The sequence below is a fragment of the Schistocerca nitens genome, chromosome 7 (genome assembly GCF_023898315.1).
Source record: "Schistocerca nitens isolate TAMUIC-IGC-003100 chromosome 7, iqSchNite1.1, whole genome shotgun sequence".
Lineage (NCBI taxonomy): Eukaryota > Metazoa > Arthropoda > Insecta > Orthoptera > Acrididae > Schistocerca > Schistocerca nitens.
In genome coordinates this window covers 274,905,019-274,932,251 of record NC_064620.1, presented here as the reverse complement: position 1 = coordinate 274,932,251, position 27,233 = coordinate 274,905,019, and the positions used below count along the sequence as shown (strand labels likewise).

General features: G+C 38.0%; 1 protein-coding gene across 2 annotated transcripts in view; it reads right to left on the bottom strand.

Moving 5' to 3' along the window:
• The window catches only part of LOC126195409 (gastrula zinc finger protein XlCGF57.1-like), a 135,243-nt gene extending 112,568 nt beyond the window's left edge, over positions 1-22,675 (bottom strand). The window contains exons 1-3 of one of the 2 annotated variants that reach the window (XM_049934006.1): positions 22,592-22,675; positions 6,555-6,620; positions 4,205-4,255 (exon numbers count right to left, since the gene is read on the bottom strand). In XM_049934006.1, the coding sequence (XP_049789963.1) occupies positions 4,205-4,229 (25 nt within the window). In that variant the 5' untranslated portion in view covers positions 4,230-4,255; positions 6,555-6,620; positions 22,592-22,675. Of the gene's footprint in view, positions 1-4,204; positions 4,256-6,554; positions 6,621-11,373; positions 11,494-22,591 lie in introns of those variants that run through there. The other variant, XM_049934007.1, reaches the window with a different exon arrangement.
• Positions 22,676-27,233: the final 4,558 nt, after the last annotated feature.

Below are 27,233 nucleotides of genomic sequence, written 5' to 3'. Positions count from 1 at the left end.
CCTTTTTCACGTGCTTCAGCTGGTTTGAATCGATTGCTTGTTTTGCTTTGATCTGATAAGTGCCGTTCTCTTTGTTATAGGTGTTTACGTCACTCTAAGCTGAAAATGCATTACAGTACTGTGTCATGAATTGTTTGTCGCATTCTGATAATGAGAGTTCACGACTTGTCGCCGCTCACAGCACGGCTTGCTTTTGTGCGCGCTACCGCAGCTTACAATAAAAAAAAAAAAAGAGAGGAATTGTCTCATAAGTGAAATAATGGCAAGAGACTGCTATTTGTTGTTACTTACACTGCTGCTTTCTTTGATAATGATCAACAAGAACCAAATAATAGACTGCGTATGATAGAAGATGTTCTGAACGAGAGTTCAACAAAAATTTTTCTCCGTTTGAAAATCTTTGCAGATGCCTCTTTAGACATTCTGCATAGAAATTAGAGTCATCTTAGATTTAAAAATCTAGTCAGCTGCTGTGCTTCATTTCTGACTGTATCACTATTCAGCAGAAGAATAATATGAATATAAACATGACATGATATGTATATTCTTCCGCGTTTGCTGTTGTCTCACTCTACTTTCGTAGTTTATTAGGCAGACAGGATTTAAATGAGATAGCAGGAAACATTAAAGAATACATGGCATAATGTTTACATTCTTCTACCTTTTCTTTTAATTTATTTACTGACGCAGAGGTTTTGGCGCCAGTATTTATCTTTGTGCCTACAAAGCATGCCTGTGTAGCGCTACATATATTCGACGGCAGAAGTTAGTTGTGGCGGCACCTACAAACATTTTTTCAGAACTTCTGGTTACTTTGAACTCGATTCTAAGCCACAGGCAGTTTTTTGGATTACAAAAACTGGGAAAAAAGTGCGGCTTAGATTCAAGTAAATGCAGTAGCCACCAACACTTCAAAAAACTCTTCTCGTAATATTGCGACTGTCATCAATTGTTTGCATTTTATATTGTCAGGCATCAAATCGCCGTCTTCTGATTCTTCAAACATGTCAAGTAAGGCTTGTTTTCCTGGACAATTTTCACATTTTCCCTTGGTCATATAATTGTAACTGTCAATATTGCATACCATAACTTCCAAAAGGTCTTTATAGTCAACTCTAAGATTGGCCCCATCTATCATCAACTTTACGTTCTGATGATATAAACACAAACATTATGGGTGCCAGATGCCCCTGCAACAATACACCATCTTGGTCTCAACTCACAAAACTCTGATCTTCCAATTTTAAGGTCAGGATTTTCTTTTTTTAAATTCAGTGAATAGTTCATTTAAATTACACAATATTAACCTTTTTTTGTCTTTGAATCTTAGAACCATTTTCTTTCACAGAAACACAGTCTTTTTTGCCATACATCAAATGGCTATTATTGTCATCGTCATAATACTTAATAACTTTATTGATTGTGTTTTCATCTACCAAATTAGATGCACTTTTCTTTTGTAATGCTGGTAAAATTCCCTGTTCTTTTACTGATTGCCTTGTTAACTGAACAAGACGTTGTGACACATTAAATTCATCATTAACTTTTGCTCAACTCCGCCAGCAAACTGATAATCTTAATTTTATCCTCTTTGTTTAAAGTACTGCATTTAGTTTTTCTATCAAATCATCATATTCAGTTGGTAAAGTTTTAGGACTTCCAAATTCTTTTTGACTGTAACTGCCACTTTCTCAATTTTTGTATTCAAGGCACTTGGTCTTTTATCTTGACTTAGTTTTCTAATTTTACAAGCAGGCGATATATCCAGGATTTCACAAGGTGTATCTACTTTTTTAATGGTTGCTGATATGTCACAAAATTCTGTATCTGAGGTTTCACTATCCTCTCTGTTGTGAATTGTAAATATCTTAGAGTAACATGTTGGACACAATAATTTTCCTGGAATGTGATTGACAAAAGGGCTTTTATTTTTAGAATGATAATCAAGTGTTATTTCTCGCAGACCTTTTGTTATAGGTTTCTTATGTTTCTCACAAGGGTCCATGCAAGACTGACCAAAAAGGTGATGAAATTTTTTTAAGTATTTCACCATGGTACTTGCATGTTGATTTCACCTCTGGGCCAACTCTTAAGTAAAACAATTAAAGTAATGTCTTTAGGATACACTCCATACACGCGTTTATGACATGCTTCATTAAAAATAACACCAACAGAACTCTGAGGCACCATTTTTCAACTGCACACTTCAAGAATTTCTAGCTAAATAAGTGTGAGTAGACAATTGTTGGTGTATGGGGGAAGACAACAATCAGACTTTTATAGGCTTGCAGATGGAATTGTTAGCCTGCTGAAACAATTACCACAGCATTGTTTCGACAAATAATCATTAGCTAGTGTAATGTGGTGTGTTACATTATGCAATTGGTACACTTTATTTGATTAGCCTACCAGATATTGCAGATGCTAAAAAACATATTTTTGACTCCTGTTTGTAATTTTTTTCCATACCTTCCAATTGAATCTCAAAGTTGAAATTTATACTGAAGTTTGATATCATAAAGATCTATTAACTGTGAAATTTTCACATTTTTATCTGGTCCCTAAACAAAGATATTGCACGCCAGGCTGCAACCTGTCTCCACTGTTGTTCATATTATTTATGGATCATATGTTGAAAACAATAGACTGGTTGGGTGAGATTAAGATAGGTGAACACAAAATAAGCAGTCTCGCATATGCGGATGACTTAGTTGTGATGGCAGATTCTACTGAAAGTTTGCAAAGTAATATTTCAGAGCTAGATCAGAAATGTAAGGACTATGGTATGAAGATTAGCATCTCCAAAACAAAAGTAATGTCAGTGGGAAAGAGATACAAACGGATTGAGTGCCAAGTAGGAGGAACAAAGTTAGAACAGGTGGACAGTTTCAAGTACTTAGGATGCATATTCTCACAGGATGGCAACATAGTGAAAGAACTGGACTGGAAGCGAGGTGTAGCAAAGCTAATGCAGTGAGCACTCAGCTACGATCTACTCTCTTCTGCAAGAAGGAAATCAGTACAAAGACTATAAGTTATCTGTGCACCGTTCAATCTTTCGACCAACTTTGTTGTATGGGAGCGAAAGCTGGGTGGATTCAGGTTACCTTATCAATAAGGTTGAGGTTACGGATATGAAAGTAGCTAGGATGATTGCAGGTACTAGTAGATGGGAACAATGGCAGGAGGGTGTGCACAATGAGGAAATCAAAGAAAAACTGGGAATGAACTCCATAGATGTAGCAGTCCCAAAACCCATACAAAATGTGTAGAAATTAGTATTTTTTTTTTTAATAGTTGTGAACAGCTTTTTGTATCACACTGTATTATCTACTTTGACACACCCAATGATGAAGATAATAAAATTTAAGAAAATTGATACCTTCTGGCACACACTGAGCAATGGTTACAATTACAAATGCAGTACATATTGTGTTCTAACTCATGGCACTAATTCTGAAAAATTATCTGTGCTTAAAGAGTATCACTCTTCTTGTAGGCTAATTCCACTACTCAGAATATTGTCTTTGGGTTGTTTCATGGTCTGATCTTTTACTAATTGCTTATTTTTACTAACCTCTTTTCCACTGGGAAAACTTCTCGAAACGTCAGTACTACAAATAATTTTTTATCAGCCATTGGCCGGTAATACTGCTATTTTAAGTAATAATTACTTAATCTACAGAAGATCTAAACACGTTGCCTAAAATTACCTCTAGTTCTACCTTTTTTACTACCAAAAGATCTCAACATAATAGGAAATGAAGGATGAGCAACCAAAAAAAACATCCAATTTTTTTAGAATCATACAGATATTCACCATGAGCAACTGAATTAGAAAACAATGAAATACTACAGGTAAGATCTGTCACTTGGAAGAGTCAATAATTTTAAACACATTGAACTGCTAACCAATAAGTGATTGTGAGTAATATGATGCGGGAATGGAAGAAGTGGTGCTTCGATACATATGTGGAAAATAATTAGAGATGAAAGAAAAGAAGAAAGTAGGAGGATATGAGGATGTGTGTAGTATACAAAGAAATTTTAAGCAGTTTGATTTTCGTTCCTGAACTCAAAGTACGACATACCATATTTTTCTTGTTTTTTTACCAATGACAATTTCATTAAGGTGGAAACCATTTTAGATTATAATGCAATACTAAGAAACAAAACAGAGTTTTGCATAAAAATGCATATTCACCTTCAGTTGTATGTTCGTCAGCCATTTTGAAAGTCTGCTGGTGAATCAATTCTGTAAAAAGAATGTGCAGTATTAGTTGTAAACAAAAATAAGCTGTGAAAGTTAACAATGAGGGCAAATATTACTGCAGTCAATAACTTACAAAGCATAATTAATCACATTACTGACTAATTTCTGAGTGCTGCACATCTGTTTTAATGGAACAGGTGCATATGGTTCTCACCTAGCAAGGTGGAGTAGTGTGTAGCACAGTTGACTCTCATTCAGAGGACAATGGTTCAAATCCCTGCCCAGTTATCCAGTTTTAGGTTTGAAATCATTTCCGTCAATTGGTGAAGTCCCCAATTGGTGAAGGTAAATGCTGAAATGGTTCCCCTGGCAAAAAGTCCATGTCTGATTTCCTTACCTGTCCTTCCCCAAAACCAAGTTTGTGTTCTGTCTCTAATGATATCAATGTCAATGGGGAATTAAACCCTAATCTTCCTTCTTTCTTCAAGTGGATTTCAAAACAACAAAAATATTTGAATGGGCGAAATGATAGCCTAGTATACGTCTTCTGCCTGACTATTTGCCATACAGCAGAGTGCCAAGTTTCTTGAGTGATGGTGGACATTGAAACAGGCTCCAAACTGTATGCCCTAAGTCCCTCTAGACACTGAGGTGACTAAAGTCATAGGACAGCGATATGCACCTAAACAGATGGAGGTAGTATCGCATACACAGGGTATAAAAGGGCAGTGCATTGGCGGAGCCATCATTTGCAATCAGGTGATCGACGTCAAAAGGTTTTCAATGTGATTATGGCCGCACAATGGGAAATAACAGACTCTGAATGCAGAATAGTAGTTGGAACTACGAAATGGTAGTTGGAGCTAGACACATAGGACTTTCCAGTTTGGAAATTGTTAGGGAGTTCAATATTCTGGGATCCACAGTGTCAAGAGGGTTCTGAGAGTACCAAATTTCAGGCATTACCTCTCACAATGGATAACACAGTGGCTGACACCCTTCACTTAAAGACTGGGAGCAGTGGCATTTGCATACCATTGTCAGTGCCAACAGACAAGCAACAATGCATGAAATAACCGCAGAAATCGATTTGGGATGTATGACAAACATATCTATTAGGAGAGTGCAGTGAAATTTGGTATTGACAGGGTATGGCAGCAGATGACCATCATGAGTGCCTTTGCTAACTGCACATCATCACATGCAGCACCTGTCCTAGGCTTGTGACCATTACTGGTTGGATCCTAGATGACGAGAACCATGGCCTGGTCAGATGAGTCCAAATTCCAGTTGGTAAGAGCTGATGGTATGGTTTGAGTGTGGCGGTGACCCCACGAAGCCATGGACCCAGTCTATCAACAATGCATTGTGCAAGCTGGTGGTAGCTGGTTGCAGCTTTGTAATGGTATGGGCTGTGTGTATATGCAATGGACTGGGTCCTTTGGTCCAATTGAACCGATCACTGACTGGAAATGGTTATGTTCAGCTGCTATGAGATCATTTACACCCATTTATGACAGAATCTTTAGGGATAACAATGCGCCACGTCACCGGGCCACAATTGTTCACAATTACTTTGAAGAACATTCTGGACAATTCGAGCAAACAATATGATCACCCCGATCGCCCAACATGAATCCCATTAACATTTATGGGACATAATGGAGAGATCAATTCGTACACAAAATCCTGCACTGGCAATACTTTCGCAATTATGGCTGGCTATAGAGACAACATGGCTTGGTACTTCTGCAAAGGACCTCCAACAACTTGTTGAGTCCTGCCTCAGTGAAACACTGATCAGGTCAAAAGAATGGAACAAGTACAACTGGGAGATATGGTGGCCTCAATCAGCGTGTTCTTCAATTCAGGCCTGATGAGAACTTAACACTGAGAATTGGCTCACTGATGGACAAATAATTCTTGTGTTGCTGACTATTTTCCTGCCACTAATGGGCAAATAATTCTCATGTTGTTTACTATTTTCCTGCCATTATTAACAAATCATACTTACAGTCATAAAATTATGAGTGCTCACAAATTATGCAGTACTCAAAAAGAAACATGTTTTCAACTTTTTCATAATCTGGAAAAAGGAACATAACCCTAAACTATTCTACTTTAAATGCCATACTATCTCAATGAGGCTACCTTCATGTGAATTTAATCTGTCTTCAGCTCACATAAAGACTGCAGAATGTGACTATATACAACTTCAGTGAATAAATAGCATCTGAAAAATTCTCAAATTTCTCTCAGAAAGGATCATTATTTACACAGAATGCCTTAACTGGAAGAAATTTTAAGATACTACTACAAATAAATACAAAAGTGTACTTACCGAATCAATAAAGCTAGTGCTCCAAAAAATTTATATTTTTTCCTCAGTCTTTAGAGTCAATGCAGTCTAAAATGGTACAAAAGAAAAAAAAAATATTACAGAGACTTTCAAGCAAATACAGAGAAAAATGAGGCAGTTAAGAAGCCAAAAAACTATGACTCAAAATTTTATGTTTGCAAAAGGAAAACAATTTAAAAGAAAAATTATTAATAACTTCCTTTGTGATCGTTGATATAAATTTATCACACACATTTATAAGAAATTTCCTTCTCCACTGTAAGGTCACCAATGTTGTCTGTGGTATGACACATCCAGGTTATAATGTATGCACATTATCCATAAAGCATGTGGATGTTAAAATGTAAAGCCAATTGTAATAATGACACAGTTTTTATTTCTAACAATAGCTGAGTACCCAGATTTTGCTGGATACATATTCATTCCAATTCTGATAGTCCGTTTCCTCCTGCCATTCTCTCTGTCCATTTGCTAGCTCCCCTCTCTCTGACCATCCGCTCCTTCCCCCTCTGTCCTCCTCCTCCTCCTCTCCCTGTCACAGTCCATCTCCTCCACTTCCCTTCCTCAGGCCATTCCCCCTCCCACTCTCTCTCTGTCTATCTCCTCCCTTCTCCTCTCTATCTGCCATCTTCTCTTCTGTCTTTTCTCTATACATTATAATAGAAAGTAGCTGATTCTCACCCCCACAGTATTTCTTTCCAGATAGTAAATAATGTGTGTACCAAGTTTGGTTGAAATCAATCCAGGGGTTTAGAAGCAGCCTTTTTTTACCTATGGCTTTGCCAGTGTATGCATGTCACATATATTTAACACATTTCACACATTTGCACACATATTTCACCAGTATCTACAGCACCCTGCAGATTCGTTTCCAAGCAGTTCAAAATTTATGGCATATCTCCTCATCTGTATGTCATACAATGATATGATTTTGCAGTTATATCCAGTTATATATGTGAATACTGTGTGCAAAAGTATTGCAAACATAATTATCAGTAAACAAGTAATAAATTAAAAGGTCATGTCTAATGTAGCAGTTTGACTGCATGAACAGTGAAAGTGTACGTTATAAACTTGTTTTCTTCCATCATTTTGTGGAGGGCATTAAGCGAGATAGTGTCTCGTAAAGGTCTGAAATTATGTGTAAAAGAGTCACTGATTGTTCTCATTCTAAGATACTAGATGAATGTCGTTTTTCTATTGGCACGCTGTGAGCTAGGCTTCTTTTCCCCCCAACTCTTTGAGAAGTATGTGGATCATACCCCCTCAGTGATTTTTTCCGGATAATCAGTGATATCTGCACTAATTTTGGTTGAAATTGATCTAGTGATTACGAGGAGATGTTCACACACACACACACACACACACACACACATCCACTTTTATAATTTGCATGGATTAATAAGAGGAAATTTATTAAAATTAGATTTCCATCCTATTTATATTACTGGCAATTGGACATCTGATTTCCTATATAACTGGTGGAGCAGCACGCTCTCTGTAGGGAGCTGAAATAGCTGTGATGTTCATAGCAGAGCCTAGATGGCATAACAAGCACTGGCTGGGATCAACAGTAACAGGCAGTGGTTGTCTGGCAGATGACAAGTGCTTCAGCTACAGACTTTTAATACTGCACATTAAAAAAAAAATCTGTAAGATCTGTGTTGCAAGTTCTTTACAGGGAGAAATAGTGTGCACTGGAGTGACAGCAGTGCACTCAGCAATGTTGACTATAGGGCTACCTCCATCTCCATCCCCTGAATTGACTCGCATCTATTGTTTGCCCATTGCCCTGCCTGTCTGTACTATTACTCAAGTACAAAAGTGGATCCAAGGAAAGGGGATTGGCACGGAGGTCATAATCCCACCAATGTGCTCCCCAAAGAATATTTTAGTGAAAGTATTTATATTTTTACAATTTCCAAATTACACAGCTAACTTTAGGGGAATAAAGTAGCATGAAAATTAAGAGTCTCAAAAATGGCAAGAAATTCCAGGAAGTTAGGAGCTATATTTAACGGACAATACTTTTCAGTTGCTTGTGTGAGGGCCTGCTCCTGTGGGTAAACTTGCGACCTGAACTCCTGTACAAAACTTTCTCGCAAGTTAAAGGTTCCCATTACCAAGCTGACCTGCTGCCAGCAACAAATTTGACATAGTTTATTAGTCTACTGATAGAACTGGAAATTACAAGTAGTTGAGTGGGGCAAGGTGGAAAATTAAAAAAATTACAGAAAAATTTACTTTCCCAACACAGGCAAAAATGTGTGAAATAAACAGCAACCATCCCGCCCCCTGCCAATCCATATCCACGCATAGCCATATTCTGAAGACCTGTGTTCACAAGCACAGCACTAAGTGAAATACTGATAATCATGAGGGTACACAATATTGACCAAATTGTGCATGTTTGTTGCTACTATAGTTTTCAAATCAATTCATGTCACCTGTACTACTTAAATTTTCTGCCAAATTGTTTTCCAATGGCATATTTTTTAATTACAATTTTTTAGAAGTTTTGTTAAAGAAATGTAAACAATTTAGAAAAAGACAGATTGCTACATACCGTAAAGAAGAAATATTAAGTTGCAGACATGCACAATTAAAAGACACTTACATAAAGCTTTTGGCCACAGCATTCATCAGCAAAAAAGAAACATACACTATTTATACATACAAGCAAGCATACCCTGTGCAGACGACTGCCAGCTCCAGCATCTTGGTCTGGAATTGGTTAGTCTGATAGTGACTGAAAAAACAGTTCTGAGATTTCAGAAAAATGGCTCTGCTACTAGTCAATATTCGTCACTGTGAATGCTGTTCTCGAGCACGGGATGAGTTGGTTGACGTTCATAAGCAGCTGGAAATTGCCCTGACTACTGTCAAATGATAGGCAGCTGCTGTGAATCAGTGTGTTGGAAGAGCTTCCAAGAGCCATGTACCTGTGATACCGGTACCAGAGATATCTCAGATACTATCCTCTCCTGTGGATGCTGTCTCCTCTGAAGAATTACAGGATCTGTTGTTACTAGTCCACTTGGCTGTGAGCACTGTGTCAATGGTAGGTCTGGGTGCCCTGTACAGGGACCAGGGAAGTCAGTGTGTTGTACCAATCACCTCAAACAGCATGTTTGAAGTGTTATTTTTCACTGAATCTGAGACAGTGGGATTCACTTCACCTGTTTTGGGGAAACCTCTTTTGTCCAGTGTCAAGAGGAGGCCAACTGAATGTGTATGGGTCTATAAATCGTCAACAGTTCAAACATACAGCAAATGATGGAGCTCCTTAGGGAAATGGCAGCAAGGAACAGAAAAGGGCAGCAGGTGCACTCCACGTGTATGCCTGGGTGCCTATTCAACACGTTGAAGAGGCTATTCCAGCAGCCACTGATGGAACAGGTTGCAACCAACTACACATTGTGACGCATGTTGGAGCAAATGATGACTGTCATCTGCGTTCCGAGGTCATGCTCAGTCATTCCGGTGAATAGCAGAGAAAGTCGAGAAAACTAGCAATGTGCATGGAGTGAAGCTCACAAATTGCAGCATTGTCCCCACAGCTGATCGCCCTCTGGTTCTGAGTCAAGTGGAAGGACTGAAACAGACTCAGAAGGTTCTGTGACAAGATAGGCTGGAACTTCCTGGACTTACACCATAGGGATGAGAAATGTAGGGTCCCCATAAATAGGTCAGGTGTGCACTACACAACGGAGGCTGCTACTTAGGTATCTGACTGTGTGTGGTGTGCATACAATGGTTTTTTAGATTAGGCGACTCTCCACTCATCCAAATAACAATAGCTGTAGGAAACCCAGAAAAATTAGTGTAAGATCGAAAGAAATGCTTCCAAAGGGTGAGAGTATTAAAATCCTAATGGTAAACTACTGAATAATTTGCACAAAAAAGTGCCAAAGTGGAAGTGCTCATGAAAAGCAGTGAAGCTCACATAATGCTGATTGAAACCTGAAATTGATAGCAGTGAGATTTTTGTGGAAAAAAAAGAGTATATCAAAATGAAAGGCAAATCGCAAATGGAGGTGGCGTATTCGTCACTGTAGACAAGACACCGAGATAGAAACTGAAGCTGCATGTGAGGTTGTTTGGACAAGATTCCATATCAGGGATGGACATCAAATGATATTTGGATCCTTCTATCGCCCCCCAGACTCATCTCCTGATGGAACCTCAGTTCACTTGTTCATAAGTTCATCAATCATTCTGTAACCATCAGTGAAGACCTTAAATCATTCACCAATTAATTGGGAAAATTACAGTTTTGTTAGAGGTGGATGTGATATGTAATCCTGTGAAACATTACTGAACGCCTTCTCTGACTAGAACAGATAGTTAGGAACCCCACTCATAATGGAAACAGAGTGTTTCAGAAGTGATAGTCAGTAATTCACACAGGGAAAGCACAGGACAAAAGTAGCTAAAAAAGCTCCAATAAACATGGGTTCACAAATCAACAATTGTCGAGATACAACATATTTTCTGTTGCTGTTCAACAGTGTCTAGGAACACATGGCATCTGTAAATGTTGCAGTAGGTGTTCAAAGTGTTGTCCATGCATCTGAATGCAACACTGCACTCATCTCTGAAGTGAGTTGTGAATCTTCTCAGGCAGTCCTGGGGAAATCTGTGAATGCTTGAAGGCTGCTTCAATCCGCAAGTGTAATTCCTCCAGAAAGTTGACCTTGGTAACATAGACCAGGTTTCTTACATGATCCCACACACAGAAATCCATGAGATTTAAATCCGGATACCTTGGAGGCCATGGCATGGGCCCTCCTCTACTTACCCAATGTTGACTATACGTCCGAGATAGGCGCCAGAGCACTCACAAATGAAAATATGCTGGAGCACCAACATGCATGAACCACATGTTCATGCATTGGTTCAGTGGGACATCATACTGTACATCTGGAAGTACAGTCCACAGAAACCACATGTACTGCTGTCCAGTTAGTCTCTGTGGTAGGAAGTGTGGTCCACGAATGAAGTCTCTGAGCAGTCCTGTCAAGACATTCTACAAATAATGCTGCTGATGTCATGAAACATATGTTGCATTAGGATAGACATCAGCCTCAGTGTCACAGTTCTGGTGGTTAAAAATACAGTCACGGGTAAATCCAGCCTCATCCATGAGCAGAATACTGCTTCCAAACAGGGGATTCAGGGTAAACTGTTGTTGCACACATTGGTAGAAATTCTCTCTATGAGGAAGCCTGGAATGTTGAGGGTTTGCACTCGCTGGAGATGATATAGGTAGAGTACTAGCCAATGTAAAATCCATCACACACTGCTATGGCTCAGGGCAAACTCTTGGGTACCAATCCTCAGACGTTCGCGTACAATGTGTAACACCCTTTCCTCAACATCAGGTGTTATGGATCTGGATAGGCCTTCTCATACATGGTTTCTCTAAGGCACTGATGTAACTGGCTAAATGTACGTCTTTGAGGCTGCCTGCAGAGAGAAAAAGCTTCTCTTCATACAATAGTGCAGCCTCAAAGGCACTGCCATTCGTTTTGCCATACTCTGCAATGGTGTAACCTTTGTCCATGGTGACTTCACATTTGTAACTGACTGTGAGGCTGGTACAGCACAGTGCACGGGCGATGAAAGGGAAGTATTTGAGCAAGCATAAACAAACTGAGAATCGGTCCCAAACCTTGAGGTACCAATGTAAGTACCACAGTTTCCATGGGCATTTACAGTTGGTTCACAGCTCAAATTAGTGCAATACCTTGGCAATGCTTGATTTGCACACCCGTGTTTACCAGAGCTTTTAGCTACTTTGGTCTGTGCTTTCTATGTGTGAACTATTGACCATCACTTCTGAAACATCCTGTATATTGCATCTAATGACAACAAATAGACCTGACCTCTTTGAGGATGTCCGCATTGGAACTGATATTAGTGACCGTGATGAGGTTTTGCAACAATGATGACCAATGTACAAAAGACTATTAAAACAAGCAGAAAGATGTATATCTCCAGTAAACTAGATAAAAAAAAAAAAAAAAAAAAAAAAACATCAGCAGTGTCATATCTCAGAGAGGAACTTGAAACTTTCAGCACAGGGCAGGGCAGGAGCATGTAGAGGAACTATGGCGCAAGATCAAAAGAATAATTGACCATGCACTGGATATATGTGTACCTAGTGGAACAGTTCATAATGGAAGGGACCCTCTACAATATAAAGACACTGTCAAGAAACTTCTAAAGAAACAGATTACTGAATAATAAATGTATAATAAAGCATAGGGCTATAGATAAACACAATTGGCTGGCAAGAGTGCAATGTGTGATGTCTTCAATGACTACTGTAGTAGAATATTGTCAAATGATATTTCACAAAACCCAAAGAAATTCTGACCATGTGTAGTGGCTGTTAGTGACACCAAAGTTAGTGTCCAGTCCCTAGAGAATAAGACAGGAACTGAAATTGGCAGTAGCAAAGCAAAAGGTGAAACACTTAACTCCATTTTCAAATGTTTCTTTAGAAATGAAAACCCAGGAGAATTGCCTCAATGTAATCCTCATGCCACTGAAGTGATGAATGAAATACATATTAGTGTCAATGGTGTTGAGAAACAGCTGAAATCGTTAAAATTGAACAAAGCTCCATGCCCCGATGGAATCCCTGCCAGATACTACACTGAATTTGCGGCTGGGTTAGCCCCTCTTGTAACTATAATCTATCGTAGATAGAAGCCGTGCCCAGTTCTTGATAAAAAGCACAGAATGGTAAAAAGCACAGATTATACCCATCTACAGGAGAGGTAGTAGAAGTGATCCACAGAACTATGTCCAATATTCTTGACATTGATTTGTTGTGAATCATAAAACATGTTCTGAACTCAAACATAATAAGGTATCTTCAACAGAAAGACATCCTCAGAGCCAACCTGCATGGATCTTGAAAACATCATTTGTGTAAAATGCAAACTCGCACTTTTCTCACAAGACACACTGACAACTTTGGATCAAGGCAGTCTGTTAGTTGCAGTATTTCTTGATTTCACGAAGTATTTGACTCAGCACCACACCTACTCAAAGGTACAATCATATAAAATCCAATCTGTGACTGGTTAAGTTTGGTAGGGAGGATGCAGCATGTTATATTGGATGGAGAATCATCATCAGATGTAGAAGTAACTACAAGTATGCCCTGGAAGCGTGTTGGGACCATTGCTATTCATTTATATATTACTGACCTTGCAGACAATATTAATAGTACCCATGGACTTTATGCAAATGATGCAATTATCTATCATAAAGTACCATCTCAGAGTAGCTGCTAAATATTCAGACAGATCTTGACAAAATTTCAAAGTGGTGCAAAGACTGGCAACACGCTTTAAATGTTCAGAAATGTAAAATAGTGCACGCCACAAAACAAAAAAAAATGTAGTATCCTATTATTATAATATCAATGAGTCACTGCTGGAATTGGCAAACTCACACAGATATCCATGCATAGCACTGTGTAGGGATATGAAATGGAATGATCATATAGACTCAGCCGTGAGTAAAGTAGGTAGTAGATTTAGTTTAATTGGCAGAATACTGGGCAAGTGCAATCAGTCTACCAAGGAGATTGCTCACAAATCACTTGTGACTGGTTCTAGAATATTGCTCAGGTGTGTGGGACCGAATCAAATAGGACTGGCAGGGGACACTGAACATGTACAGCGAAGACCAGCATGAATGGTCACAGGTATGTTTGATCCGTCGCAGTGTCAGAGAGATACTGAAGGAACTGAACTGGAAGACTCTTGAAGATAGACAAACTATCCCAAGAAAGTATAGTAACTAAGTTTCAAGAAGTATTGCTCACATAGGAATCTTGAGGATAAGATTAGAATAATTACTGCATGCACAGAGTCATTCAGAGAATCATTCTTCCCGCACTCCATATGTGAATAATGGAACAGGAAGAAACCCTAATAACTGGTACAGTGGGACGTACCCTATGCCACACACTTCACTGTGGTGTGCATAATGTAGATTTTCCTCTACTTAATTATGAAAAGGGAAGTTGCCACTCACCATATAGTGGAGATGATGAGTCGCAGTTAGGCACAACAAAAAGACTGTCACAAATAAAGCTTTCTACCAGAAAGGCCTTCGTCAAAAATAGACAAACAAACACACACACACACACACACACACACAAAACTGCAGTCTCAAGCAACTGAAGCCACTTAGTTGCCTGAGACTGCAGTCGCGCGCGCGTGTGTGTGTGTGTGTGTGTGTGTGTGTGTGTCTATTTTTGACGAAGGCCTTCTGGCTGAAAGCTCTATTTGTGACAGTCTTCTTGTTGTGACTATCTGCGACTCAGCATCTCCACTATATGCTTTTCGTAATATTGTTACATTCCATCCCAGATTTTCCATTGTCTCTATCATTTCAAATCTCTATGTAACCCAGACCTGTGTTTGTCTGTTCTGAAGAAGACTTATTTTGTATGTCACCCTCTGCTTGCGACACATACATCAAAGTTAAGCATTCATAATTGTCTTTTCATAATAAAACTCATTAATACGAGTTGTTTGCTTGTTTGTCTAGTGAACCGAGTATGCAAGATTCCTAGGCACAACAGTTGACATAAAGAGGACATGATAAGCAGCTGACAGGCACATTTAAAAGTAAACTGCTGGATATTTTTGACGTATCAGACAAAGTCCTTCATCAGATGAATATTAAGACGAGTTCTTACCAGAAAGTAAAAACAAAAATGTGGTGCACCAAAATCTGTACACTACTAGCACCAACACCAAAGGAAGTGACAAATGGCCTGAGAGTAGTAACCCACATTTATTCCATCTTTTCATTTGTAGGGATGGGGGGTAGGGGGGGGGGAGGGGATATGATTAAGCCAATTGCTGTGTGGATTTTCAGTCACTTCAGAGGAGTTTTGACTTACTAGTTTCACCATATTTGCAGAGAGCTCCTGCTCATCAACCCTATACAAACTGATGAATAACTGTTCCACTTTTTTTTCATCCCATTGATACCCACTTCTGTCATGTGAATCTAACTAACATCTACATGAGACATTGCCTTCCCACAATCTCTGTTTGTCGATTTCTGTCTGCCTCTGCTAATGTTAGATCAAACTTGTCAGTAACAGCTGTAATAGTTCTACCCTGTGCTAATTTACTTGCTTACATTGGGCCAAGCTGGTAAAGATCTCAAACACATTAGCCTCAACAATTCCGAACTTAAGTGGTACTCTGAAGAATTGGTTACCCCACAGCATTCAGCAAAAAAGGATCCCTGACAATGGCAGTGCTGTCGCCAGCTTTCAAATCTAAAGTGCAAATGGCTGCAGATGTGAACAACAATCACTTATAGAGCTGCAACAATACTGAAACACTGCTATACAGATATTTATAAAATCAGGTTATATGACTGGTCAAGGCAGACATGAAAAGCATCCACATCAAGCCCACTGCAACTGTCCGGAATCTGTTTTCATTGTGTCTACTACAGCACTTTGCACCTTTGTAGATGCACTACTTCTATTTAAATTACAACTTACTCACAATGGTCAATGCATTCCTTACAGCTCCATAGCTTTATCACTAAGATAGGGGATGTGATTGAGTCTAGATACTAGTGTTGCGTTTTCAAATATGCTGATGTACTTGTATTTATGTCCCAGCTGAATGATTTGCTGATTCATCGCCCAGCCTAAACAACTAACGACAGAAACTTGAAATTTGCAAGCATTGATCTTATACTTCAGACATGGTTTACGAATGGATTTTTCAAAATTCAACCCCCAAGGGGGTGAAATAGGGAATGAAAGGTTTTTTTAAAATATGTAGCTATTAACTCAGTTTTTAAGCTAGACCTACGAAAATTGGTATTTGGTTCCCTCGTCAGAAATAAAGAAACGCATTTTGGCATTTTTGGATATTTGACCCTTGTGAGGGTTAAGTAGTGGATAAAATAAATTATTGAAGAACTACTAAAGTATTTTAAAACTGCTCTGTGAAAACTGGTATATGATATCTCAGTTACAAATAAAGGAATACTTGTTTTAGAGTTTTTGGAAATTCAACCCCTAAGGGGATGAAATAGGGGATTAAATGTTTGATGAAACTGTTCCCTTATGAAATCATTTTTAAAGCTAAATCTATGGAAATTTGACTTCTTAGTGAGAAATAAAAAAATATATGGGTTTCACTGATTTTGTGAAGTCAACCTCTATATGAGGGGGATAGAGGATGAAAGTTTTTATGGAAATATTTCATCATGCAAGCTTTTTTGAAGTTAAATCTGTGAATATTTGTATTTGGCTTCTCTGTTAGAAATAAAAAAATACACATTTCACTGACTTTGGAAATTCAACCACTCTGGAGGTGGAATAGAGGGTGAAATGCTGTATGCAAATATTTCACTGCGCATGCATTTTTAAAGCTACATCTTTGAAAATTAGTATTTGGCTTCTCATTTGCTTATAAAAAAAAAAGACTTTTGCTGTTTTTGGAAATTCAATCCCTAAGGGGTGAAACAGAGCAACACTGATTCAGTGATACATTCTCACTCAGCCCAAACTGCTAAGGATACAAACTTGAAACCTGGAGAGGGTGTTGATCTTATACTGCAGGCATCATTTAAGAAGAGATTGTTCAAAAATTCTGCTCCTAATAGGGTAAATTCGGGGTTGAAAGGTTTTTTGAAAATATGTCACTATTAAGATCATTTTGAAGTTAGAACTATGAAAACTGGTGGTTGGTTTCTGTCAAAAATTTAAAAAATTGTGCTTCAGCACATCTGGCCTACAATCACTAACAGGGAAAAGCAGTGTGGGAAAGTTTTTTTGGAAATAAATCATTATTAAAGAACTACTAAAGCATTTTTAAATGCTACATCTACAAAAACTGGTATCTGATTTCTCGCTTGGAAACAAAAAAAAAAAAAAGTGTTTTTGGACATTCAACTGCAGAAGAGAGTGAAATGGGGGATGAAAAATTTTATTAAATTATTTCATTATGAAAGTATTTTCAAAGTTAAATCTATGAAAATTTATACCTGTTTCACAGTTCTGGAAATTCAACCCCTGCACAGGTAGAATGTCGAACGAAAATTTTTATGAAAATGTTTTGTTATATTAACAAAATTTTGAAGCTAAAACTTTGAAAACTGATATTTCACTTCTCAGTTATATATAAGGAATGTGTTTTAGCGAATAAAAGTTTCTATGGAAATATCACCGAAAGAATGCAAAATGAACGATTAACAAAAACCTTTGAGACCAACTACCAGAATCTCTTTTTGGTCAGAAGTACTTTCAGAAAAAACCATGCTTTTACTGTCTTAATTAAGGTGAAAAGCTTAGGTGTTACAATTTTCTCCTCTTAATCCAGTACCGGTACTATCTATTCAGAAATTCATGCCTGGAGTAGGTGTATTTGTCAGACAGGAAATATTTCCATTTGTTTTTAAAACTTTCATTACATACTGGAACTACAAGTCACAAGGGAGGTGGTGAAACATTTTAATGGTTGCATACTTAAGTCACCTTCTGTGCAACACTGATGTAAGTTGTGGACAGAAGATGCTATGTTTTTGTATTTTGATATAGCATCAAAACTTTTTGAATTTTTTTCCTTTACAGCAATGTCTATTAAATGTATAGAAAGGAAAATCTAAAGAAACACATTATGTTCACACAGATTTAGATTAGCATTTCGTTCATATATTCAACCATTCACTGTGTTCAGCAGATCACTTAAACAAGGAGAACCTTCAGTGATGAAAAAGTCAAAGTACATGTTAAAAAAATACAAGCAAATAGTTAAAACTTAATCTGTGCTCCGAATTAGAAATAAATTATCATCACATTGCTTAATTGTATCCACGCTTATGCTACTTGCTACCCAAACTAAGTTATCTGGTCCTTTTCTGGGACTGATGGAATTACTGCAAGTCTGACGACTCTGGGCCAATATGGAAGGTTTCCAACCTTAGCTACTGAACAATACAACATGTCATAGCACTGCAATAGATAGTGTGAGTACAATATTGATTCCAGAGTGCTGCTTGCTCTGTGAGAAAGAGTCAGCACTTGTTTCCTCTACATTTGTCCCAGTATCCCCTGCAAAAGCACCAAGATGTGTTCAGAATGAAGTTCTGCAGAGTTTTGCAGGAGAGCTTCTGTGAAGTTTGGAAGGTAGGAGACGAAACAACAACAAAAACAAAAGCTGCAACTTTGAAAAGAGTTGCTGTTTACCTCCCATTGGTCCCCTAATATTTATCTCATGGTGTAATAATTTTCAAAGCAAATGGTTACCTATTTATGACAACACACAATCCTGCTTACAATACATTATTAGGCCTAACTGTCATGCAGCTTTATGACAAAAACTGCTACCTGTCATGTAGCTAAAAGCAATTTTTAATCTTGGTGTATAGATGCTCAGATAACTTGTAAAAAGAGTGAAAAATTAGACATGTTTCAAATTTATTTTGACTTGTTGAGAAATCTTAATTTCTCTATTTGGCTTAGATGTGAAATGTGCATATGCACAAGCACACATAACTCTCTCTGAAACCTAGACATGGAAGCAAAATATAAATGAAAATTATTTTTTGTCTTTTGTAAATGTATAGATCACAATTCATTAGAAACTGATTTTTTATTGTAAACAACAAAAACCATTAAGCAGTAAATGTACTGGGAACTGAGTTTAAAAATACCAGGATAATTAAAAAGGGCTCTTCAACACATACAGTATAATATTCAATATGAGAGGCAGTTAACACATTCTGTACAGAAAAATGAATTGTACTGTATCACAGGGTACACTCCCAGAAATTTTTGTGAAGACTGGAAGAAGTGAAATAGGCCATTAATTAGAGGTTGTTTGCTTCTCTCCAATTTTACAGATGGCTGTTACTTCAGCCCATTTAAGTCTGCCAGGAAATAGATGCCGAGTCATCAACTGATTACAAAGATAGCTTATTGGTAGCCCTATCAAGCCAACAACAAAATTTTAATATCCTGCTCTACACACATAATCATAGTTGAAAGCATCACTTCGTTTTGGTGGTTTAGTAAATTGGTAATCTCATAAGGGGTTATATTCCTGAAACTAATGCCTGTTGTTAGTACACACCACCTTCATACAAATAATTTCAATGCGCCGCTGTTTCTGCCATGGGCAATTTCGTTTGTGTTGCTATTTTTGCTTGTTTCTTGTCTAACTCATTACATTTCCAAAACTTGTTAACCATCTCTCAGGCTGGCTTTCATTCTTCACAGGGGAAAGCAGTGCACGACCTCAAACCTAAGTCTTTGCAGAGCTAAACAGAAAAAGTTATCCTGTTAGTATATTATGCAACTCTAGCAAACTCATTCAATGTATGGATCACAAAATTCTTTCTGATAAAGTGTTACGTCCTATGGCACTAATGACATCCATTTTGTATGATGTGATTTCGCTTCAAAACAGAATTCTGATGGCAACACTGACAGATTGTCACAGGCATGAAATTTAACTTAACAACGAGGGAACATTGCATGTGTGGTCCCACACGGGAAGATACTTGGCCTACCCCCATCCTTAACATTCACAAATGATCTTCCAGTGGTGTTGGAAGGATGGTTCAAAACCTGCAATGATCAAACGACACAAGCATACTGAGCACGAGTCCAACAACAACTTCAACAGACACAGATGTGATCACAACCAAACAAGCCTACAGCAAACAGTGTTTTATTCTCAGAAAGACTAATATTATGCTGTTTTAAACAAGCAAAAGTGAGCTGCAAGCACCATAAGTAGAAACTAACAATAATAAATTACATGACACAAGGAAAAATACTTGGGGTCCAGTAGGATAACAGGTTAAAATGGAGCCAACATTTAAACTAACCAAAAAGTTAGCTTTGGCCCTAGACGTACTTGTCATTTTGTTAACCTAAACACAATGTGTCCGCTTATTTAGAATATTTTCACTCAATTATTATATGGAAGCATCTTCTGGAGAAATGCGTCTAAAGCAGCACATTTCCTAACCTATCCTCACCTTAAGTTGTCCTGCTTTGTAAATATTTTATATTTGTTTCCGACATGTCTGATACTATTGTACCAAATGGTACAAGTAAATAAATAAATAATATATAATTTGTTCAGCGGAAGTGAGAACTAAAAATACTGTTTAAAGAACCAACCACAAATCACACGCAGCTCTTTTTTAAGGATATTGGAATTCTGAAATTCATTACCCCAGACATTTACTCCTTGTTGGTATATGTTGCTTCCAATAGAAATCACTTCCAGCTGAACTGTGATCGGTAGTTACAAGACACAAAAAAATCCTTTTCATGTAGACTTTGCTTCCTTGTGTAGGATTCAAAGTGGGTGTATTAGCTGGGACACAAAGGTATTCAACAAGGCCCCATCCAACATGAAGCAAGAAATTTGAAATCCCTGCGAATTCCAAAGAAAATTAAGAACATACAATTTCACCCACTCTTTCTATAATTTATCTGTACGTCTAGATTCAAGGATTGAAAAGTTCTGAGATTAACACTGAAAATAAGAGTTCACTGCAAAGCAGTAGGGTGAACAATAATATTAGTAAACAGGACTATGCACATACCGACATGGGGACTACTACAAATACTACAACTATTTTCTTTGATAAATACCAATGAAATGAGATAAATGTTAAGCTACAAATAGTACCGAAACAGCAGATATTTGAATTAGCCAAGGAAGCAGCAACACAGTGTACAAATTAAATTTTGATGATTTGCTGGTCTGCTATTAATGTACACAATGACTCCTGTGACATCCCTGATAGTTCTCCTACATGTAACATATACACAATCAATGAATATGATTATTGAAACAATTTGAAAAAAGGGGTGCAGTTCAGGATTTTTTTCCTTTATTGTGTGACATTTGTTTTATTTCCTTTGTAAATCGGTCTTTATCAGATCAACCTGTTACTTTTAAAAGTAATAGGGCTATTAGGATACCTACATCAATATAGATGCCTTGTTCAAGAACTTCTATTAAATTTAAGTATGTTCTGTACAGTTTTTTTAAGAATCATTAGCATAATCTTAATACTGTTGTCATTATTCACACTTCAATTTTTCAAAGTACTCGACACTTTAAAAATTGCTCTCATTGATACTCACATACTTTATCTCATTACTGTATGTGGTCTGTTCATGAATTCATGGCAAATTTAAGCAGAAAGTGACAAATCACGAACTGAACATCTTCTAAGTCTACTGCTATACTCCTTTCTCATGACTTTCTCTTTAGTTTGTAACTTAGATTATTCATCAAACTAACATACTAAAAAATTATCAATCACAACTTCCCTGAACTCATCTAATTGAAAACACGTAACAGATATTAAATGCATTTTCAGTCACTGCCACATTAACAATTCTCTACAAATTATGTAACTTCCTACAACTATAAGGCATGTAAACAATCACATACGAAGGATCTGTCCATGAAATGAAAACAGGATTTTGAAAAGGAATGAGTGCATTTATTGAGCATTCCTTCCGTTACATCAAGTAAGATGAATTACTGCAAATAATACACGCAAATAAATGTTTCACATTGGTGTCTTTAAAAAGCCTGATAATTATTTCAGTCTGCTCGCCATCAAACAGTTTGAATGCCCTTCCACTTCCATCACTGAATGGACTAAAATATGTTCTCACACTGACTAACTTTAAAGTTTCTCTAGATCATAAAAATCAAAACGCAATATAAGAAACATTTATCACAAGCAATAAGTCTCTCGTGACTTACACAAACTTCTGTCCGACTGTCAACACATCACAAACTGTACGGAAAACTGTATAACTTACAGGCGCTGAAGGTAAGCATTATTTCTTTGGAATGGTGTTCACTTTCTTTAACACAATTCTTCCCCAATATCGGATTAAATGAAAATATAAACACAATAAGATGAAAGAAAACACACAGCTCAAACGTTTCTTCGTAGAGCAAGATACTCACAGTTCATTGTAGGTGCAAATCTTAAATAATAAGTCTTAAACACTGCTTCCACGCCCCTGATACGTCGTCAACCTCAGCGTCACCATTACAGCACAAGAAAGCTACATATCAGGGGCGAAGATATGCCTTGTTTTGAACATGACAAGCGTAGGAAATCTGCACAGGCTCAAGATTTCCCTTTTTTGTGGAAAACTGTGCAGTTTGTTACTTAACAATTCTTTAACCCATGTATGCACTAACATTGCGATATTTTTTCCAACAATTTTTCTGGCAACTACTAAATGGAGGACATTTGCTACAGTTGTGCTTTGTAGAAGAAAATATCGGGGCGTGCCTAGTGGTTGTGTCGGTAGCAGAAGAAACAGTGTTTCATGCCAGCTGAAACGTATCGTCACAGCACTGCGCGGCGCTAGCTCATTTTTATGTCACTAACTCTGATTTTTCGTTGCGATTGTATGAGTGCGGGACGAAATTAAGTAGACAATTCAACAAACTGTCGAATTAGCGACTTTGTTGAGTCAGAGGAGTGCATGTGGACCTTTACGAGAGAAGAGGCATAACAGAAAGCACTAATAAAGCATAAATGATATGAGGCTTGTATAAAGCGCAATTGAACTTTTACAACAAAAAGTAGGGGTTTTTTAGACTGTGTGTGTGTGTGTGTGTGTGTATTATGTGAAGATACCTGACCTATTGTACACTAATTTCAAATAAAATTTGATGAAGGGTGTTTCAATGATAAAATATATCTTTGTTGGTGGAATGTTTGATCGGGGCGATAACAAGGCTCCTAAAAAATTATACAATAAGTTTTGTTCAGTATTTGATAGCCAAATGAAGGGTCGTAAATGAATAAATGGGGTATCTATTTAACCAGCGTGAAGCCTAGTTTTCTAAAAGATATTTAATTGCTTGAAAGTAATCAGGACGGTAAGAATTGGTGATTTGAAGGAAACTTAAAATATTTCACAAACAGCTTCAGCTACCGATGTTAATGAAGTCTCGCAAGGTTCATCATTTCAAGGCCTAGCTACATTGTGCGTAAAAAGTTACATTGGTGTAAACTGGTAGAATTATTTCTTTCACGTAGAAAAAATGAAATAAATACCAAATTACAGCATATGTTTGAACATCCTTGCTTTCTTGATGTTTACTTTAATCTGTTTTGCCTTTTGCTATGCTTCTTGGAATAAAGCGAGTTGCCGAAAACTGGCCGGTATTTATTGTGTACGCTAGAACAAGTTAGCGTTGCCAGAATGGTGGCCCTGAAAAGAAAAAGAAGCAAAGGATGACAGGGAAATACATCGTCGAAAACGATGGATATGTTGACACAAACACTGGACATCGGAATCGGAATGGAACAAGACTTACCACTTGGCCCTTGATCACAATCCATGACCTTCAATTTGCCACAAAATGGTATGATAGATGTAAATATGCAAGGAGGGAGTACAATGTAGTGGAAAAGTTTTAATAGGAACACTTATCAGGTAACTAATTCCTTATCGATATGGGTTTGGAAGTTAGTGTCTGACCAAGAGGTGTCAGTGACACACTGACTGCAGCAATGAAACATTTACTTACTGCGGCCATAATTCGAGGATCGCTACCTACGACAAAAAAAGATTAACTCTACACCTATGTTCAAGCTTCCACCCAATAGGGACTTTTGTGATAGCAGGTGTTCCTGATCACATAACCGGATCGGACTTTTTACGTTATTATCGGCTTATGGCATTACAGCTAACACACTGCGACATGGCAGTGGTCAACCGCACGAATATGAATATGCCCCGCGCCACTACCGCGTCTTCAATGGACCTAACCAACCAAAGGGGAATTCCAAGGGGTCCAGCTACACCCCCCCCCCCCCCCCATGAAATTACACATGACCTACTTGCCATGTAATGAAATTGGGAGATGTAAGGGGCGATCAAAAAGTTTTCATTTGATGGAATGGCTGCAGTTATATGCAATGTATCACGACTCCAAAGCAGGTATATAAGCACTGAAATGATCATATGGCATTTATTTGCCAGGATATCCCCTTCAGCAACTTGCGTGTCAATGATGATGAAAATGACGGTAATCGACACACAATACAGAGCCCTATGCCAGGAACTGACATGTCAGCAAGGGATTAGTCTGGCAGTCGTGTTTTTTCGAGGTGTGTATGGTAAATGCGGAATGTGAACCATGACGACGTTATTAAAAATGCGTTCAAACACTACCGATGCGATGGTATTCTTTTCTTAGCTGCAGAACGACAGATACTGGCAGATATCCATCGGGGAATGAAGAAAGTGTATGGAACAGCATGTCTATCGAAAAGTATCACTGGGGAATAGCTTAACAAGGGGTGCTGCTGCTTCACGACAACATGCATCCCCATACTGCTAATATCTTAAAGAATTTAGGCAGCTCTAGAGGGAGACATTGGGCACCCACCCTTTTGTCCTGATGTCTCCTCATGGGATTACCATGTCTTCCCCTATAAAAAGGCCTTGAAAGGTTGACGATTCCTGTTGGACAAGCATATGCAGAAGCCGTTTACGAACTTCTTCATGTAGCAGGATACTATTGTTTCACCAAACCGCTATCTTCAATTTGGTACATCACTAGGATGATTTCCTAAATACCCACGACCATTTTGAGTGTGTGACATACAGATTTTGGGTTGTGTGGCCTTCGAAAGGAAACTTTTTGATCGCCCCTTGTATTTTGATTTTCAGTCATATGACGAATAAGGCATACCCATTATCGTTATGCAACAAGACTATCGATAGATTTAATAGATTTAAACTATCAATAGCACTATTGGCTTTCGCCTACACCTACTTTTAACCAAGACCAACTATTGCATAATGTTGGCATTATCTGAGCTCAGTTTTTGTTTTGTTAATCATTTCAGTTTTTACTTGCAGTTTAATTTAATATCGGTGCTGCCTTTTATAATTTTTGTTCTGTGTGCAGTTCTGATAGTTTCCAATTTTGGATAAGTTTGTAACAAGAAAGAAGAAAAACCAACTTTGATTTGTCCACTGCCATTACGATAAATTTAAAGTATGTATGCACCACTATAGTAGCCTAATTACCCATCTGTAGTGGTTTATTGTTAACACTCATGTCGATATTTGGAGACTGATAGAACTTAGACGCTGAAATATTTCGATAGTTAGCAAGGCAGCATAGTTGAAAATATAATTGCAATTAACATTAAACTAAACTCAGTGCATAAAATATATTTAGATTTATATGATCTATAATTCGTTCGTTTCTAAAAGATTTTTTTCTGCAAACTGCTTAAATTTGTTCAAGCTGGCTGCATGCTAATCAGTCACCTGCTTTAGTCCAAAATCTATTTACACTCCTGTAATATTGTAATAACTGAAGCCACGAATTCTTGAAACAATTACATCTTAAAATGAATTACCAGAATTCCATCTTTTACTCTGTTGCATTTTATTTTATTTGTAAACAATGTATGGTAAATCTGGGAGAGATATGGCATATGTTCAAAATGGCATATTTAAAGTCTCATGGTGCATATTTAGTAAAACTTCTTTTTGTACACCTAAACATACCAATTTTCTATGACATACAGTTTTTAAATTTTTTCAATGTAACATTTAAACATAATGTTTAAGCACGAAAACATCTTTAAATTGCCTCATTTATCTCTTATGCTATTGATGATATGCGAAATGCCGAAAACCGCAAAACTACCCTGACTTTTAAGTCAAAACACACACTCAGTTTTATACATGTATGGTTCAAAGAAGAGAAAACGATTAAATGTTAACAATAGTTAACTAGCTTATATAACTAGTTTACTTATTGGTAGTTGAAAACATTACAGCTAAGACAAATGATCCATTTATCTTTCGTTATCACACTCAATAATTCCTAGTGAAGTATTATCAAAATAAAAGATAGATTTACATGTTTAGTTCATTTGGTTTTCTTACTATTTTCTCGACCACAATCAACACAACACATATCAAAAGTTGTGCAAACATTCGTTGGATAAAATAACCAACCTTAGCTATGAAATCTTCACGGGTTATCAGCGGAGTGGCGTCGTCTTCTAGTCGCAACATTTCAATGGATTGCATATCCATCATCTTCAGGGGAAGTGTCGGGATGCTCTCTCTCTTCGCTTGTTCTATCGAGACGACGAGACCTTCCCACTCAGCAGGAGTGAGAGGAGGATGGGTGCTGAAAGACCTGAGAGTGTGCAAACGAACGAACACTAACTTTTGCAGCTGCATCTTGGAGTGGGGGCATGGAGACTCCTCTGTAATGACCTGGGTTGCCTTGGTCTTCGCCGCAACAGCTATCTGGACAGCGGCGTCTTGTGTTACCATCCCCGTGGCTTCCTGTATTGCTACAGGCTCCACAGAGGCGGCAGTCTGCGTGTCGGCGTCCTTCTGTGCTGGGTGGTGCTGGCTGGCCAGTGCATCACGGAGACTGTGGACCCGATGCTGAACCTCCGCCAGTTCGGTTTGGAGTGCCGCTCTCTCTTCCTCCATTGGGGCTTTCAGGGCAGCAATTTCTCCTTCGGCAGCGGCGCGGACCCTGGCGCACGCATCGCTGACTGCATCAGGTGGAACAGCCGCGGCAACGACCATCCCGGATCCGC